General features: G+C 44.4%; 2 protein-coding genes across 2 annotated transcripts; both read left to right on the top strand.

Moving 5' to 3' along the window:
- Nucleotides 1-1,785: 1,785 nt before the first annotated feature.
- ADAP2 (ArfGAP with dual PH domains 2) lies at nt 1,786-9,992 on the top strand. The gene is made up of 10 exons (XM_075771005.1): nt 1,786-2,021; nt 3,312-3,442; nt 4,126-4,217; nt 4,352-4,437; nt 4,789-4,898; nt 5,575-5,721; nt 6,424-6,507; nt 6,897-6,959; nt 8,256-8,333; nt 8,933-9,992. Exons 1-10 carry the CDS (start codon nt 1,928-1,930, stop codon nt 9,155-9,157), a joined length of 1,110 nt encoding a protein of 369 aa, XP_075627120.1. The 5' UTR covers nt 1,786-1,927; the 3' UTR covers nt 9,158-9,992.
- A 1,105-nt stretch (nt 9,993-11,097) lies between these two features.
- On the top strand, nt 11,098-18,196 carry RNF135 (ring finger protein 135). The gene is made up of 6 exons (XM_010302217.2): nt 11,098-11,821; nt 12,636-12,722; nt 13,250-13,441; nt 14,701-14,860; nt 15,997-16,098; nt 16,928-18,196. Exons 1-6 carry the CDS (start codon nt 11,474-11,476, stop codon nt 17,461-17,463), a joined length of 1,425 nt encoding a protein of 474 aa, XP_010300519.2. The 5' UTR covers nt 11,098-11,473; the 3' UTR covers nt 17,464-18,196.
- Nucleotides 18,197-18,471: the final 275 nt, after the last annotated feature.

Here is an 18,471-nt window from a genome sequence, read left to right as displayed (position 1 = left end):
CCTGGAAAGGAAAAAGACAAAACCCATGCCTGCGATCTACCGAAACAAAGAATTCAGTAAAACAACCCTGGAGTTTCACAATGACTCTACACCTGATTTAAGCAGTACTTATTACTAATTTAAAAATGAAAAAACCCAACAAACATGATGTGCTCATTGAAATTTTGGTCAAGTTTCAAGCTTTTCTTTCTTCTTGCTGTCATTCCAATATTGCTTTCTAGAATGTAAATGAAGGTGACATTATTCTACAATCCCATGAGTAATACAGAAAAAAGCAGTTAAGTCTTTGGCATGTTCTTGCAAGCATATGCTGCATTAATACTAATGCAAAGTAGAAGCAGGAGGACGGAAGGATTCCTTTACAAGCAAGACTTGTCTCGGCCTTTGTAAAAGCCCTGAAACAGGGCAAGATGTATCTTGAGAGCTGAGGGCTGGGAAGAACATGTCTGTCCCTTGCAAGAGGCAGAAAGACACTGAAGCTCAGCCATCTGAGTATGATGCTAAGAAAAATCACGGGGCTTCTGACCAGTGCCAAGTGGGTTTTTTGGTGGTGGGTTTATATGTTGTCTTGAACATAAATAATCATTGCAAATGTCACACAGTCTCTTATTTTACAGGATTTGTAAGGACATCACAAAAATTAAGTTAGCAAAAGAGGTCCAATGTATGGCTTAAAAGAAAATTATCTCTGGTGAAAATTAGATGTGTGTTTGCATTCTAGTAGTATACAGGAGTTTGTAAAGGGTAAGTGCTGAAAAGAGGTTTTATGTAGGTAGTTGAACAACTCAATTTTTTCAGATATTCTGCTGCTGTTTATTTCATGACTTCACAATATTTTAAAATAAAAGGTGCAATGCTGTTTAGTGCCTAAAAAGATGGAACAAATGTGTCAGTACTTTCAACTTGATAATACATGTCTAGTATAGTATTTTGTCATCTGCAAAATAAGTACCTACACTGTTTTTACAAGATGATGCATAAACTTTACTAAAGAATCGCACGTTATAGTGCACTATAATGCAAGTTAACTACACAAATTAACCTGAAACTAGTAAAATGAAAAATATTTTAATACCTCTTAATCTAGTTGTGACTTAATTAACCTTGAAAATCTTTCCCTCATCTTAATTTTTGATGTTTTGTCTTTTTCTTTCCTTAGATGAACTGAGTATTGTCACAGACTTTTTTATATTGGCTTTATCTTGAACGAGGGACGTTTTCATCAGGCTTTGCAACTCCTGAATGCTCCGCTTTCCCTGTATTGAGTTATGCCGACAGGTTTTTTTTCCTTGCAGCACTTTGAGCTCTTGCAGGGATGCAGAGCTCTGCTGAGGAAAGCGTAACTTGCCTGCTGTCCACAGTACCAATGCTTTGATCAATGTCTGGTGAACAGATGCTGTTCTGTTATGTAGCAGGCTTTTTAAAAATATTTTTTTAGAGACAAACCTGAGGTCGAGTTGAGACAAACCTGTAGGTGCATGGATGAGCTCTGCTCCTGGAGACAGGACCTTCAGTAACGAATTTTCAGAGCAGAACCTCCTAGCTCGTTGGGGGAGGCCTATCCCAGCTTGATTCAGTGCTGTGCAAAGACAGAAAAAGGCTGATCTCCTTGTAACCAGCGGCGGTACGGGGCTGCTCTGGCGCCCGGCCGCTACCGACTCGCCTCGCCCGCCGTACCGGGGCCAGGGGCAGGCGGCTTCTCACCGGGCTGGCCCCGCCCGGCGCCGCCGCGGACCTGGGCGCGGAGCGGCCCGACGGGGGAACTGCCGCCAGGAGGCGGCCTGAGGGGCGGCACAGCAGCGCCCGCCTGGGGCGGCGGGAGGTGACGGGGCGCCCCGTGGGGCCGGGGCCGCGCTCCAGTTCCTCATTTTCCTCCAGGGAGTGAGCCTCCCGCAGAGCTCCGCGCCGCGCCCGTCACCGAGCGGCGATGATGGACCGCGATCGCAACAAGACGCTGCTGCTGGAGCTGCAGAGGGCCGCCGGGACCGGGAACGGCCGCTGCGCCGACTGCGGGGAGCCAGGTAAGGGGGCTTCGACCGGCAGCGCCCCCAGCCCCGCTCTCCTCGGCCCCCCGAGTCCGCCCGGCGCGTTTCTGACAGGAAAGTGGGGGTGAGTGAGGTGCCTGCTGGGCCCCTCGGGCTGTGCCGTCGTCCAGGCGTTCGTCCATCCCCGGTCAGCCTCCCGGCGTGCTGGGCTCGCTTTTACTCCGTTCCCGAAAGCGGGGCCCGTCGTCACCTTTCACTTCATGTACCACAGAGGCAGGAGGCGGGAGCAGGTGGTTTCCCGAGGCGGGGAGCGCCCCGCCGTCCCGTTCTCGGAGGTGGCCGTACAGGTTGGCCGTTCAGGTGGGCCCTGCGGGGCTGCCGGGCTCCAGGCGGTCAGGACGGGGCTGTCCTCAGCCGGGCAGAGCCAGGAGCGGCGGCGGGAGCCCCCAGGGGCGAGGAGAGGACAGTGTGGGACAGGAAGTGGCCTCAGCACGCCAGCAGCTTCCCTAGAGTTATTTGTAGACGGTGCAAAAGGCCAGAGGGGGAGAGCACGGGGTGGTTTGCTAGCTCTGGGGGGAATGTCTCCGCACTGGGTTTGCCACAGAGAAGGGCACAAAAGAACCTGCTGGAAAGCCCGCACCAGGCTGGCACCCTGCCCTCACTCCAGGTGGGAGTCACCCTCACCGAAGCGAGCAATCAGTAGCCTACAGCAGTTGGAAGAAGACAACAAGTAGCTTCTGTTTGATGTGATAAGGAAGGAGCAGAGGGTGACATGGTGAATGTGGCACTCCAAGGAAATGGTCCTGCCAGAGCACTCAGAACGCCTCTAGGCATCAACTTTGTCAAGGCTGCTTCGGGGATGCCGCAGCAGGCAAGAGCAGGAGCTGTTGTGGGCAGTGGACACAAGTGCTCGCTCTGGGTGGTTGTGCTCCGTTGTTCTCTCAGTGATGCTCACAGTCCGCAACATCCTTCCATTATTAATTCAGTGACAGCAACTTTCCGTGCAGAACCAATAATTAGCTGATTTTACATTAATAGATAATACATAATTAGAGATTCTACATCACCACTTGGCTGCCTGCACAGTCACATTAATTTTTAAACAAATAGTCAGTCAGAAAGCCTACAAATGCAAGGGCTGCATTCTTTGTTGAGGAAAGCAGGTGCTGTTCCTCTGTACAGAGTGAAGTGACAGCCATAAACAACGGGGTGGGATTTGATGTACTATGTGTGAAGCCTGGGCTGTGCATCAGATGTGGGTTTTTGCCCTTGCTGGTGGCTGTACCTTTCCCCGTGTATTTATTCATTCTTTGTGTTTGTATCTAGATCCAGAGTGGGCTTCTTACAAACTTGGAATATTCATTTGTTTGAATTGCTCTGGAATCCATCGCAATCTTCCTCAAATCAGCAGGGTCAAATCCCTTCGGCTTGACTTCTGGGAGAACGATCTTTTAGAGGTACAAAGGAAAAAGCAGTAATTCACTTACCTTTCTCCACATTTCATCATAGCCTCCTCTGCCTATGTCGTCCACCACAGACAGAGGAACAAAGCCACACAGAGCCAAGTTAACTCCATAGGTAACTTTAGGGGTTTTTTTTAAGGATCTACTCAATCAAATTACACTAATAGGTGATCATGTTTCTAACAGCCTGTGGTGTATTTTTTTATAGCACACAGTAACTCCTCATTACGATTTAGAACCCCGCAGATATTCCCAGATAGTATGTTGTATTCAGTAATCAACATACCCTTCTTAAATGTTGGTTCAGCTTCTCTTCTTTCAATTGAATTGTGTTAATAATATAATCACAGTTAATGTCTAGGGGGAGATGAAGGTATAGGGAGATCGTAAATATCTCTTCTCCTCATTTTCTTCTGTTCTTTAAATCAACAACCACAATCTGGTGTTCCTTCCCATCTGGTTCAGAACTGTAAATACTGAAAAAGGCTCAACCATCTAAAAAGTGCAAACTATAGTGCCAAAGGGAATTTATAAACATATGTAGAGATGCACTGAGAGTTGTGGCAAGACTGAGCAAAAAGTGCAGTGCTTCCTTTGATACAAATTTCATTTTATGTTCATGACATGGCATTGATTTTGTAGTTGCACACTGAACTGTAACTTTTTTTGTATTTCAGTTTATGAAGAAGCATGGGAATCTCTGTGCCAAAGCTAAATATGAGGCGAAAGTCCCTGCCTACTATTACATCCCTCAGTCCTGTGATTGCATGTAAGTTGATGGTGTATTCACTGCTGCAGACCTTTACAGCTGTAGAACTACTGCTTCCCTCTACAGGTCTCGTTCGTTGGTTGGTGAAAATAGAGTAGAGACAGATCAGCTTCATCCATGTTTTCCTCTTTCAGGGTTTTAAGAGAGCAGTGGATTAGAGCTAAATATGAGCGTGAGGAATTTGTTGCCACCCGAGTCTGCCAAGATCCTTGTTCTGCAGGTAAAAGTTAGGATTGTCAGGGAAAAGGTGTTAGCCTTAAGCCCAATAGCACAGTGTTATGTTTGCAACTGTGAAGATCTTCAAAGCTGGCTTGTCATATTTGAACTGTTGGATGTGCAGGCCTTGCTTTGAGTCTAACTTTGAGAAGAAGCTCTTAAGAAAAGGCACTTAGACAAGTGCAAGGGTGTATTCAGATCTTACAGTTCTCTAGTTCTCCACTGATTTTTTTGTATGAGGTGAAAATTCTCAGATGGAGACAAGACTTGAAGCGCTGTGCCACGTCACCATTTAGATAAACAGTCCTGCTGTTGTGCTGCCCTTCTCTGACACTTATCTTGGTCTGGTCTGCAGGTAGCCGTGAAGGATTTCTCTGGAAGCGTGGGCGGGAAAGCAGACAGTTCCAGAAGAGGCGATTTCTCCTATCAGCAAGGGAAGGGGTGATGAAGTACTACACCAAAGAAGTGAGTTCCTCAGCCAGAGTTGGCCTTAGGTACCTGGTCAATGTCCATCCTCAGACCGTGCTCTTCATCAGCAAAAACCAGCATAAATAGCTTTGTCTCTAGTTTTGCAGCCAGGCCAGCCTGTGTTTGGAGCAGCCCAGATGTTTTGCCATTAACATATGTGGCATCTTAGGCAATTGCTCCTTTGGATTTAGCCCTTTTCCTCATTCCTTATCTTAACCCTGCAGCCTCCTTTTGCTTAGTGAACAAAGGAAATGGATACTGGCAGTTGAATAGCAAGATGAAGAAGAGATCTGTTAGCAGCTGTTACCTCTTATATTACCAAAATACTCTCTCATCAACTGTTGCAGCAGCATCCTCAACATGTCTCCCTTCTGTGGGAGACTGTAGCTAATTGTTCTCCAACTATGAGGCTGGAGATAGAACCCATCCCTTGCAATTAAGACACATGCCTCTCAAATAGCGACCCAGTGTTTGTTAAGGAAAGGGAGTCACTCTTTGTAAGTAATTTTATGTAGCATGTAAGTAAGGCTTTATATTTCAGGTATATCCAATATTCAGATACTTTAGGATGCTTGCTTTCTCTTCAGTAGGGATCTAGTCCTCATACAGCTAATCTGTCCTCCATTACCTTCCGTGAGGGCACTTTAATACAGTGATGCTTTTCATTTCACAGTCCAGAGGTCCGAAAGCCATTATCAGCATTGAGAATCTGAATGCAATGTTCCAGACAGAGAAAATCCAACATGCTCATGGGCTGCAGATCACATACAACACAGATGGTCAAACAAGGAACCTTTTTGTCTATCACGAAAGCGGAAAGGTAAATACCACAGAGATTTTGGAATAAGCAAGATGCTTAGATGTTGGATCTATACTTTGGAAGAAATACCCTGTTTCTGCAGGATCTGGTTTTGTTTGAAGCCACTATGACTTGCAGAATTTGACACTAATAACTATAACATCTTGTTCCTGTTCTGCTGGGGCAGATATTCAGCTTCACACCCTGAATAGTTAAGGCCTCAGTGGGGCACATATGTAAATCTCTGTAAGGTAATGGCCCAACACTTCTGTACAATTCTGTGGTTTTATTCTTTGAAGCCTTCTTGACATGCATAGAAAATACTGTTGTTCTACATTATTTCCAAGCAAACAATGATAATTTTAAGAAGTAAGTCTACGGGTTTTGTTAGATTTCTGTTTCTTCCCTTGCCATAGTTCTCATGTCTTTCCAGGTACAAAGGTTTTTAAACAATCCATAACTGAATCAACTGAAGAAGCCTGAGTACGTAGACTTAGGTGACTGTCCATCCTGAGAATGTCTGGGACCTCCCTGGAGCAGCATGTTTAAATTATTTTGGAGGCTCAGACTTGTCTGGGACAAGTCACAGACTCTCTCTGCCCTTTGGGGAGAAAGTACATCTTTACAAAGAGCTCACAAGGAAGAAGAAAGGCATTTTGGAGAGGCAGCACTCTTACTCATTCTAATTCTTGTCTTTATGTTTGTATTTGCTGTTTTCCCTAGGAGATTGTTGAATGGTTCAATGCCATTCGGGCAGCACGTTACCATTATCTCAGAACAACCTTCCCAACTGTCCCAGAGCCTGAGGTGAGAACTGAACACGGCTTGAAACAGTCTATGCAAACATAGCATGGGAAAACATTTTCTCATTTCTTCTGCCAGAGTCACGTGCTCAAACAGCAGCATGTGGGATTTGGGAATGGACAGAAGGGGTAGAAGGAAAGGCCACACTGGATAACATGCAAAAATGTAGTCAACATTTAAGGTCTAAAAGTCTCCATGTGGTCCTTATAAAGTGTAATCTTTCAAAAACCTTATGTTCCTTATTATGTCAGACTTCCCTTTACTGAGCAGCCAAAAAAAAACCCCCAGGTGCCAGAATTGATGGTGATTAGCTTTGGCAGAAACAGAACAGAAAAGCAAGCTTGAATGAGACAGACTTTTTTTTGTGTGTGTATGTGTTTGTGTTCTCCTAGCTCATACCCAGGATCACAAGAAATTATGTCAAAGAAGGATATATGGAGAAAACAGGACCAAAAGTAAGTGCATACTTGGCGGTACACAAACAGGATTAATTGCAGATGGAGTATATTTGGTAATTCTGTGATGTTTACTAGTAAACAATTTGTTGAGTGACTGTATGCTTCCTGGGTTGATAAAAGACATTATATTCAAGCCTGTTGTGTTCTTTGGGATTGTGTTTTATTTTGTGTGGAAAACAAGACTTGGAAGAAGAATCCTTCTTGAAGAGTAAGCAAGATGGATAAGCTGGCAGTGGACATGCAAAGTCTTGTTATGCAACACTAAATGGATTGCTGTATCTGCCAACTGCAGCTCTAGAACTGCAGTTCCTTTAGAGCAGAACATCACATGCTGACTTCCCTACTTCCCTGTTTCTCTTAAAGTCAGTGGCACATAAGTCACATCTACTTAGACCAGCAAAGTGTTACTGAGGAAATTCTCCACACTGAAGTCTATGATTCGGTTTGTTTTTTTGTGGAAAAGTATTTGCTCCATTACTCCTTGTATAGGAGGAGGAGATTTCAGTCTCTGGTGAAGGAAGAGATAAAGATCTGAGGTCTTGTTTGAACATTGCCACTTCTTGCCTTGCTCTCTGAGTGAACCATGAGCCAAAGTCCCATGAAAAAAGTTCAGTAGTGAAATGTTGATATTGAATATGCTGGGGTTTGTCCCAGCTCAGTGCTAGTGTCCACTACATCTTCCTGCAGGTACTTGCACAGAGAATAAGAAAGATTAAAGATTATGTGTTTTTTTCCAGAGGCCTAAATTCTGCTCAAACTGAAGTGAGCCCTAGAAGAAGGCCCTTCAGTTCGGCACTGAGCAATGAATAGCTCAGGGAATGGTCAGATGAGTGTAGTTGATGAAATTAGCACTTTTTAAAAAAACCTACCATTTGTCCCTGCCATTGTGCATCCCACAATGCTAGGGACAACCCCCCAAACCAACATGCTGAAATTGATTGCACGCTCTCGTCATTATCGCCACTGGCCCAGGGATCATGCTCTGCATCGCTTTCAATTAATCCATTTACTACAACTTCCTTAATCCTGGTAATTTGATCACTGGTAGAACCAAACTTCCCTGCCTTCCCCAAAGGATTGTCACTGAATGCAAGTCTGCAGTGTGGACCAACTAGAGAGGAAGAAGGGAGCTGAGGGCTGCACGCAGCAGTGACTCACCTGATACCAGTTATGGGGATGAATGAAACTGAATGCAAGCTCTGAGTCATTTAAGCAGTCCAGGGATCTGCCATGAATAGGCTGAACTCCCCTTTGGGACTTGGTCTTTAAAGAACTTCTACCATCTCCTTGCAGCAGAAGGAGGCCTTTAAGGAGCGCTGGTTCTGCCTGGATTCTCAAGAAAGGAACCTGATGTATTTTAAAAAACCGCTGGTAAGAGGAGTGTTCTTTGCTATTCCACAAGCCTGTTGATGAAGTTGGGTGGGGAGGAAGGGTCTGTTCTCATCCAGCTTTTCCAGTGGCTGTGCAAAGCTGAAGCAGGCTCCGCCTCAAGAGGTCATCTCCCTTGTCAATGGATCTCTTTGAGATGTTTGGGAACTCTGGTGGCTGTGAGGAAGATCTAAGTCTTTTAAAAGTAGCTGCTACTGCTTGTAGCATTTATAGCCCACTCTCTCCCAGCCCTAATGCCATTGTACCTGTAACCTTAGGCAAGATGGGCAATGTCCCAATAACAGAGGCTTGGCAGCCCCAATGTCCTGTTTCCTAGCACTGCTCTAGCCACAAGAATATCCTTCCTTGCTCCTTCTGAACACCCAACACCAACCAGCTCTGTAAGGGTGGGTCCCTGCTTCCTTGTGAGAATGCTTGTGTGTGTAAAAGAAATGCTCTGGTGTGTTTCCTGCTGCCTGTCACCAAATCAGTGTCCCCTTCACGCATCCCCAGTTCCTGCTCCATGTCAAAGGATAGAACAGCATCTCCTGGAGCTGCGCTATCCACTGGCTAATGGTTGTTTTCTGCTTCCTTCTTTCTAGGATGCGTTTGCACAAGGCCAGGTTTTTATTGGAAGGATGGATGAAGGATATGAAGTACGAGCTGGCTTGCCCCAGGGAGTCCATGTGAAGAAGGGGAAACCAGCGATCACTGTGGTCACACCAATGAGAGAGTTTGTGTTTATATGTGAGAACGATAGGGAGCAGAGGGAGTGGATAGACGCCATAAACAGAGTCATTGCCGAGCCTTTGACTGGTGAAGATTAGCACTGAGTTCTGATGAACTGTACTTCTTGGGCTCTGTTCAGCGCTGCTCTGTGGCCTCTTTCTGTTGGCAAGGATGGCACTTGAGGCCCTGCAGTGACTCTACTACAAAGGGCTTCTTCCTTCAACAGCCACGGGCACAGGAAGGGTGCCAACAGAGAAATAAGAGGGAGTGCAGATATTCAGAAATTATCTGTGCCCCTGCAGAACAGTGCTTGAAGTGCCTTCTCTCTTCCTACCCTTCTCTGCTTTGGAGCAGAGGAGGCCTTCCCAGCCTGATGTAGGGATGAATCGTCCACTGTTGTCTTATGGAAAAAAACCAAAGCCAATGGAGAAAGTCTGACCCCAGAAGGGCAGTCATGCATTTCCTTGGGGACTCCTGCAGGTGCTGTTTTATCAGATCCTCCTTTTCTTGCCTTTGTCTGCTGTCGGAAGGACTCCTGTACATCCCAAAGGATGTACTTGACAATGCAGCTGGTTGCATGTATCCTGCCAGGGGCCATCTGTTGCATGAGTACGTAGGGACACTGACCGAGAGGCAAAGATACTGTCACCTATCAGGAAGACGCAGAGTTTTCTGTTGGATAGATCTGAGGTACTAATTCATGCTGGAGTCACTGGATGCCCTTCTCAGGGAGGAGCAGAGTCAGGCAGCTACACTGCTGGCTGCAGCTCCTGTCCACATAGGGATGTGGTGGTTTTCAATAGAGTGGCTTTAATGTCTTTTACAGTGTTACATTTCTGGCACAGTAAAGAATGAAAATCAAATATGAATTGCGGAGGACACTGTAATGGAATCACTTTAATGACAAATACTGCTAGCTCCTTGCTTTCAACAGTCTCTGCTGTTTGATTTTTTTTTTATGAGTGGGAATTCCAACATCCGAAGATCAAGTTTTTCCAGAGCAAGCCCACATAGTGCCCCAGCAAACACACCATGAGTACAGGATGAACATACGCTGATCCATCTCACCTCCTAAAAAATAGCTGAAGCTTAATGAGCTTGATTAGTCTGAGCATTAAAAGGCAGAAACTAGTTTTAAAAGTGTTATCTTCAGTGACTTGCTTGAAGACACTCAATGAACGAGGAGCAGTGCTGGAAGTGGCGGGTGAGTCCCTCCCGATCAGGTACCACTTTTATCCATTCTGTGCAGCAATTGGTGAAGATTTGCATCGGGTGATACAGTGCACTGAGTATTTTCTTGCCTCAAGAACAAGTCTGAGATTTGGTTCTACCAAGCAGCCAGTCATTCAGATATTCAGTTATTGTTTTCAGATAGCCTTAGTCCTTAGTTTGCAAATCAAGAGGAAGTCTTGCAGACTAAGTTTCTGGTGAGGCTTCTACCTTTTGCTGACAATTGCCAGCCAGTCTGAAATACCCAGAATAGTTCTCTTCTACAGAAATGAGGAAGTACCAATACTTCCATGGGTTAGTGAGATTAACTTCCCCCCACACACACACTAGTGCAGAAGAATTGTTTGAGTCAGATCATCGTTCTGCCTGTCTCAGCCATCCAACTCTGAGCAATTGGCAGAAGTTTCGCTTGCTGAGATGCTCCCATAAACATCCCTGTGTTCCTGCTTACTCTCCCCATGCAACCCAATTCATTCTAGCTCCCATGCTGGTTCAGCAAATCTTTTTAACAACCTAATCCTGCAGCCCTTTAAATTGATAGCAAAGCACCTTCTGACTTGTATGAGGAGCAATGCCAGTCTTTGATTGGTTTGACAAATGTTAATTGTTATTTTGACATGAGCTGGGTAACCCAGGATAACCTCAGAAGACTTCAGTTCATCCAGTAGCCTAAACTTCACATGGATGGGGCTCTGCAAGTCCCACTATGTCATGTCACTTGCTCTCCCGGATGGGTCAGGAGACCAGCCATGACAGCAACTCTTACATGACTTGTTGCAAAACTGGGAAATTCCCTGTGAAAATGAAACCGTGCCAATAACAGCAACCTTTTCGGAGAGTCAGTAAAAGTCAAGGCCAGGTCATGGAGAGCTCTGCATCACAGTTCATTTCTACAGTTAGCCCAAACCCTCGGAGCAAGTCGTCAGCGGAGGAAGACCTGCCCCAGGGGAGCTCGGGGCCGCACGCTCGGCAGTGGGGCGCAGCCCCGTAGTTGGCCCCGGCCCGGTGCAGCGCAGCAGTCTCTCACGGAGCAGGTATCGGAGGAGAGCCCTCCGGGGCCGCGCCTTCGCCCGTCCCGGCGCTCTCCCCACTCTCCGGCACCCGGCAGGAGCCCCGTGGGAGGAGGCGTGCGGGGAAACGAAACTGAGCCGGCCGCTCCGCTCCGCCCCGGGCCGGGCCGGGCCATGGCTGCTGCTGTCGAGCTGGAGCGGCTCCTGGGCGCCATAGACCTGACCTGCACTTTCTGCCTGCAGTACTTCACGGAGCCCGTGCGGCTCACGGGCTGCACCCACAGCTTCTGCCGGCCCTGCATCATCGCCTACTGCAAGGGGAGGCAGCGATTCGGCTGCCCGCTCTGCCGGAAAGGCTTCGAGCTGAAGGACCTGCAGCCCAACCGGGAGCTGGCCGCTTTGGTGAACTTAATCCCGCAGGAAATAAAGGAAAAAGAGTTGGAAACGCAGGGTGAAACGAAACCCTCCGGAGGTGTTCCCTGCAACGACCGCAGCTCGGCGGGGCGGCGACCTGGGGAGAAGGTACGGCCGGGGGCAGCCCGGGGCTTCTCCCCGCGGCACCCCCCCGGGACAACTCTGGCCGCGATTCTAAATACTTCCCCAGGGCCACGAACGTGGGGACATGGCTAGGACTGAGTTCACGATATTTTCGCGCCCCCCTCCCCCCCGGATACTTTGCATTTCCCGTGCTAATGGCGTTGTCACAACAATATCGTGTATGTTGAGCAGATGGGTTTAGGTTAAGCAGTGTTTGGGGTTCATTGGTGGTGTCTGATCTATTCAGGATTGCATAGCTGAATTAGAAGAACTAGTAGCTGTATATATTCAGCTGGTGTACAATAGTAATAACTAATTGTTCTCTGTGTTGGGTGTTACTTATTGCACTGACATAGCATCAGAGACTCCTGAAACCACACATAACACTATTATACGGTGCTACTGCTCCACCCAGCTGAACGGCACAAAATGGGACTGGTTCATTATTTAGATCTGGGCTTAGAATAACTCCCAAATTTGGAGAAGATGTGAAAAATCTATTGACCTTCATTATTTTAGCACATATATACCTAAAAAGTCTTTTTCAGTCTCAGCAGTCAAGTAAAGGGCTTAAGATCACAATTATATTTGAACATGTAACTGCTGACCATTGCATGTTGACTTCATTGTGAGTATTCCCACTTGGAATTAATTGTGTCTTCCGGACCCCTCCTCCCTCAACCAGTCCAGTGCTTAACTAACATCAACGGTGTAGGGATTTTTATTATCCTGCTGCTTAACCTAGTCATGCTTTCTTTGAGGGTTATATAGATAAATGGTCCAATGTGTCACTTTAAAGGAGGAAGAGATATGGGACATCTCCAAGCAACTAGAAACAACTGTAGAGACTATCCACCTCTTGAGGAAAGATCTCAGTACAGCAAAGGTACACATTGTACATTCAGTAGCTTCTGTTGCCACTGCTACATGGAGACGTGATTGACTCCAGTGTAGCCTTCCAGCCAAGGGCAGGAATCTGCCTTTTTGTTTCCTTCTGTTGCTGTCACAACTTTGTTTTTATTGATGAGAATGAACTATGGCACCAGCTGTACTAACTCCTGTCTTGGCTGAGACAAAGGCCACTGGAGTTGTGCATTGTTGCCTTTCTCTGCCTACCCCAGGAGTAGCCTGAATGTTTCTGGAACTCTTAGATGCAAAATGCAAATAATAAAGAGGGAATATTGATATTTCTAAGTTTGCAAGCAAAGACTGCTTGCCATAAAACAGTCAAGATCTGTAACATGCGTAAAATCTTATTGCAGGTAATGCAGGATAGTGTCAAATATCTTTTATTCCTTTGAATAAAGGTAGCTGTTTCTGGTCTGCAGAGGTCAGTCAAAGAGCACGATAGATTCTCATATTCCACCCATCTTGTCAAACACCACAATGAACTCCATGTTTTCTGCCTTTCAGGAATATGCATCTCAGATCAAAAGCCACATTACTAAAGATTTCTGTTGCATGAAGGAATATGTTGAAAGACAGGAGAGAAGCACACTGATGTTCATTGAACAAGAGCAAAAAGCAGCTCAGCAGAAAATTGAAGAGACTATTCACCAGCTCTGTGTTGAAGTGAATGAGCTCACAGACATCAAAGCCCAAACGGTAAGTGATGAAATGAAGTGGCAGAATATGAATAGAAACTCTTAAGCTAAATACCTTGGATAGCTGAACATGTACAGGGCACTTTGAGGTCCCCACTGCACTATTCTCACTAGAGACAATGATATGAATCCACAGACATTGCTGTTACCAGGGAACATTTGGAGTTAGAAATTAAGAGGAGAAAAGTATTAGGAAAGGTAGAGGCTGGGGATGCAATTCAGACCTAGATTTGTTCCAAGGATGTTGGTGAGCTGGAGTGAACTGGGGACTGCATTGCTTAAATCCAGTCCTGAGTCAAATCTAAGGTTAAGATCCTTTATCATTTTGTCATTTTCCAGAATATGTATATACCATATGTATGCAAGTTAGAGACCTCACAAAGTTGTTAAGTACTTTTTAACAACTTCCTTGGGGAAAATATGTCAAGGGCTCTCAAAAGAGGCAGTTAAAGCACTTTAAATTCTGCAGAGCCTGCTTTGATGTTGAAAACAATAATTCCAATGATGCAAATTAGCTAGCAGGAATTTGGAATGGGGCTGACTGGGTATGACAGTGCCAGGAGGCAGAAGTGGACTTCCAGGGCCAAGGCACAGGGGCCTACATTGGAATTCTCCTCGTGTAACGATGTATTTATATCCGAGCCAGAGTCTCGTTATAGGCAATGAAAGGAAAAGGGTACTTTTAGAGCGTGAGTCATCTGGCCTACTTGAGACGCCTACCTGCAAATGAGATTAATCAAGCCTTCAAAAGGCTTGTTTCTTTCCACAGACTGTAAGGGCAGAGTAAGAGAACAAGCTTAGATGTAGATTTCCACAATTTCTAAATTTAGGCAAAAGAGGCTTACCCTTTCATGAGTATTTTATGCTAGATCTCATACTAATAACATTTCAAAAGTTTTGGTTTGTGTTCTAGAACAAGAACAAAGTTTAAAAATAGAAAGTTTGTGTATATGTATGTATACTTAAGGAAATTGTTATATATATATAAAAGAAAAATTAGTCCCATTCTTAGTTTTGTTGGGGAAAACAAAGTATTTTATTTTTTTATTAAGAATAAACTATCCTTTCATATTTTCTGTAAGATTTCAGGTTAGTTCTCTCAGATAACTATCCTATAATGGAAGCTCTTGATACAAAGAGTAAGATTTTAGAGATATTGCTGCTGTTTTTCCAATCTAGCTTTATAATATGATTGATATTCTAGATGAAATAACTGCTATTGTTTATATCTTCCCCTTGATTCTTTCATGTCATTATTAGAGTAACTTACCAGAGAGACATAGGTACAAAGGCTCCCCTTCAACAATGAATAAAATTACACTTCATGAGAAGCTTAATGTTGTCAAAAGTGCCGTAGAAGATCTTAAGAGAAAGTTGGAAATTTTACTTTTGGAGAAATACGCTCAGCAGTTCCCACCAGGTGAGTTTTCCTTATTTTGAAATCTCTTTCTTAGAGGGATTGCATCTAGCAGGGTCCTTCAGAGAAAACAGGTGTGCATGTGTGTGATTATTATAAAACCTCTTGCAGTTTTGGAGACACGATTACTTTATACTTCTTTCATGGGAACCCAAAAGAAAAGGACTGGCATGCAGATCAGTCATAGAGAATGAAACATAATCTATTTAATTTTTTTTTCTAAATATAGAGTAATGTAACAGCAAAGTCTTCGCTAAGAGCAGACAAAAAATTCGCTCCCACCGAAAGCTGTGTCTAAGCAAAGTTTTTGATCTGTTACGGCCTTTGCTATGGAGTTCTCCTCCCAGCACTGTCTGTCTGCTGTAGAAAGACCACTGAATGTTTTTGAGAGCAACTTAAGACTGACCTAAACCCCCACTGCCACGGAGGGGCAATCCTCCCCTTCCCACCCTTTCCAATACCACCTGCACTGGTTCTCAAAAACCCCAGATACTCATATTTTTACCTCAGGGTTTTTCTTCTCTCCAGCATTTCAGCAATTGAGTTTACTCTTTGCTCCACAATCATTGTTACTAGCAAAACCGAGGAATCAGTGGGCAGAGGTGTGGGACAGGAACTTTTAAGGATGGCTTTCACCATGAAGCCAGTGTATCATGTAACTATACCAGAAAGTGTCTGCAAATGAGTCTTGTAAACATGCACTACAATGTCATAGAAAATTAGAAACAGCCCTTAAAGCTGTAGGGCTGAATGTCAGGCTTCTTGGTCAGCAATTAGAGTAAAAATTACTTTGTGCTTATGAAATGCACATGCAAGAAACACAAGAAACAAATGATACTAGGAAAAAATGAAATGGACCATAAACACTTTAATGATAGAAACCGGCTTGTCTGTGTAGAAAGATTTAACTGCTTTACCCATCCAACTTTTCTGACTGCTCCATTCTGACCACACTTAGGGCAGCAGCCTGCATTTTTGGATAAAAACCATATCCTTTGATAATTTATGCAATCAAAAAAGCAACTCTTCGTTTTGTACTTAGCTATGTTTATTTTACACATGTTTTCCTTTAAAAGCATAAATACTTGCTATTTACATTTTGAAGAAGTGCCTTAACACTTTAATTTTTTCCTATTTAGTGCAACCTCCAGATTTATATCAGGAGACAAGTGTCTGCTTATTATCTCCAGAGTCTGCAGCTAAAAATCTAGAACCAATGATTTCAAGCCAGTTTTCTCAGTGTAAGTATGCAAGCCAGTGTGACTCTTCAATAACAATATTCAAGTGACTATGAGACTGTGGATTTGCTGAAGAAAACTGTACTTAACAAACATCAGCAGGAGACCTGGCTGCTTACCCAAAGCATAGAAACACAATGAACTTACCATTAATTAATCAGTTACTGCAGCATAATGCAATACTATACCTGAGTGCATATGCAAGATAAAAAGGATAAGAAACCTGTTTCATGGAGGTGTACAAGCTGTGTTGTAGCTTGTTGCTGGCGGCAGAGTCTGAGTTGGTGTATGGGCAGTTACTGCACCTTACTGATCTTTATGGTGTTAAGCTGTAATGACTCCATGTGTTGTCTGAATTCTGCATCGTTTTTACAGAAATATTTTTCGTCAACACACAGTACTACAGCTGTAGCTTAAAACACAAAATGAATGGTTTTGCTGATAAAATATGCAAGAACATGTCCCAATGAACAGATGACTATGTAGGTTTTATTAAGGTAAGCATTATTGGCAAAAGAGTATTTTTTTTCATAAGTTTGTGATTAGGAATAAGATCCATCCTGTAGGGTGCCAAGTACTTCATTCGTGTTTACTGGGTTGTGCCTGTTAAATGTTTCAGTATGCACTGGGCTCAGGATGCAGTCGTTAGTGTTTGGTTGAGGATTCTTGCTGATTTGCAGAATTGAACTTTGATTAAGGTTTATTGTATGATCATCGGGTTTTACTTCTGTTCTTGAGCAGGGATGCACATCCACTGTTATGTAGAACACACGTAAATGCTGAGGTGATCTTGTTGCCTGCAGGTGAGAATATTTTCTTTTCTCTCTTGTAGGGGCAGATGATGTGACTTTTGATCTCACAAGAGTGTATGAGCGCTTAGCAATCACAGCCCAGAACAGGAAGGTAATGGTTTCCACCTACCTGACTGATTATGGACCATCACCCAAGAGATTCTGCATCAGCCAAGTGATGTGCTCACAGAGCTTCTCTACTGGGTGCCACTACTGGGAAGTAATTACCAAGGACAGTGATGGATGGGCTGTTGGAGTTGCTCAGGAAATGATTGGTAAAAGGGACAGATTAGGAAGAACAGAGCATTCCTGGTGTGTAGAATGGCTAGGTTCCAAAAAGCAGCTGTCAGCATGGCATAGGGATCAAGAAACATTATTACAGACGGAAAAACCATTGAAGGTTGGAGTTTTGCTGGAGCTACAAAAGAAGACCATGTCATTTTACTCCATCACTGACAAAGAAATGCTTTTGCATACATTTGAAATCAATACCTCAAATCCTCTTTACCCTGCTGTCTGGCTATATAGTCTAGAAAGAAATGGATCTTTAACTCTAAGTCACACAAACAGGAGGTAAAGCCTGTTCAGACAAGTGAGAATTTTGGCTATAACTGCAGAGCTTCTATAGAACCTTCAGTATTTAGCACAGGAATTTGCCAAGGAGCGTATAGTTACTCAGGCTTTCCTGGAAATCAGCAACTGATGCTTTGTCTGCTCTGGTTTTCTTCATGCTGTGCTCTGATCTAGCCATACTTCATTAAAGCAATTCCACTGTATGGTAAAGGTAGTAACCATCCCTGTGGGAGTGAGGTGGATTTCTTAGGCAGCTTTAAATAGTCCCACAATATTCCTGTGAAGGAATGCACTGAGTAAGCTCTGAGGTTGGGGATAAGTGCTTCACACAGACCTCATTTTCCTACATTGATCCAAAAATTGTATTAGAACAGATGATGCCATTTCATTCTGTCAAGTGAGCTTTGTGTAGAAAGATCTGGTGAAGGAATGCTCAGAGGGCAAGAATGTTACTGATCTCATGCATGACAATCTTTTATCTTTATAGTGGGTACTAAACTACAGGAAATAGCCTTTGTATTTGAGGACCCGAGGCTTCAGGAAAGTCTCCCAGAAGAACATCCTGTCTCACTGGGCCCGCATCTTGTTTTAGTCTTGCTTGGGCCAAAGGGTTGTCATTTCTGGTGGTGGTGTGACCACAGGAATGGTTTTGGAAGCAGATGTGTTCAAATGTGTTTGTACCAGCTAATAAATCATGTGGTTGCTTTATTGCTCTTTTAAAGAGCCAGCAAACAGGACTGTGTCATGGAAAGGACCATCTTTTCTTGCCAGGAAGCTTGAGGAAATGAGGTTCTGTGAGTTTCCTTGCCAGCATACGGGCAATGTGTCTGCCCTTGTTTGTCACATCTTTCCAGCTGCAAGGAGGTCTCTGGTGCCTGTGTGGGGTGAAGGGGCCAGAGCTGAGATCCTGCAAAACCTACCAACAGCTGGCTTTCTGAGAGGACCCCTGCTTCATGCAGGCAAACTGAAAAGAGTTCCCAAGAAGAAAAAGCTTTTTCAGGAAGACAATGGC

This window comes from Balearica regulorum, chromosome 18 (assembly GCF_011004875.1).
Source record: "Balearica regulorum gibbericeps isolate bBalReg1 chromosome 18, bBalReg1.pri, whole genome shotgun sequence".
In the NCBI taxonomy this organism is placed as follows: domain Eukaryota; kingdom Metazoa; phylum Chordata; class Aves; order Gruiformes; family Gruidae; genus Balearica; species Balearica regulorum.
This window is presented reverse-complemented; position numbering and strand designations above follow the sequence as displayed.

What these genes read in the sequence shown, in the direction of transcription:
- ADAP2 (XM_075771005.1), top strand. Translation starts at nt 1,928, where the DNA reads ATGATGGACCGCGATCGCAACAAGACGCTGCTGCTGGAGCTGCAGAGG. An exon ending in CCTCAGTCCTGTGATTGCAT is followed by an intron (nt 4,218 to 4,351) that starts GTAAGTTGATGG and finishes TTCCTCTTTCAG; the next exon opens with GGTTTTAAGAGAGCAGTGGA. An exon ending in TGAAGTACTACACCAAAGAA is followed by an intron (nt 4,899 to 5,574) that starts GTGAGTTCCTCA and finishes TTCATTTCACAG; the next exon opens with TCCAGAGGTCCGAAAGCCAT.
- RNF135 (XM_010302217.2), top strand. Translation starts at nt 11,474, where the DNA reads ATGGCTGCTGCTGTCGAGCTGGAGCGGCTCCTGGGCGCCATAGACCTG. An exon ending in GGCGGCGACCTGGGGAGAAG is followed by an intron (nt 11,822 to 12,635) that starts GTACGGCCGGGG and finishes GTCACTTTAAAG; the next exon opens with GAGGAAGAGATATGGGACAT. An exon ending in AAGATCTCAGTACAGCAAAG is followed by an intron (nt 12,723 to 13,249) that starts GTACACATTGTA and finishes TCTGCCTTTCAG; the next exon opens with GAATATGCATCTCAGATCAA.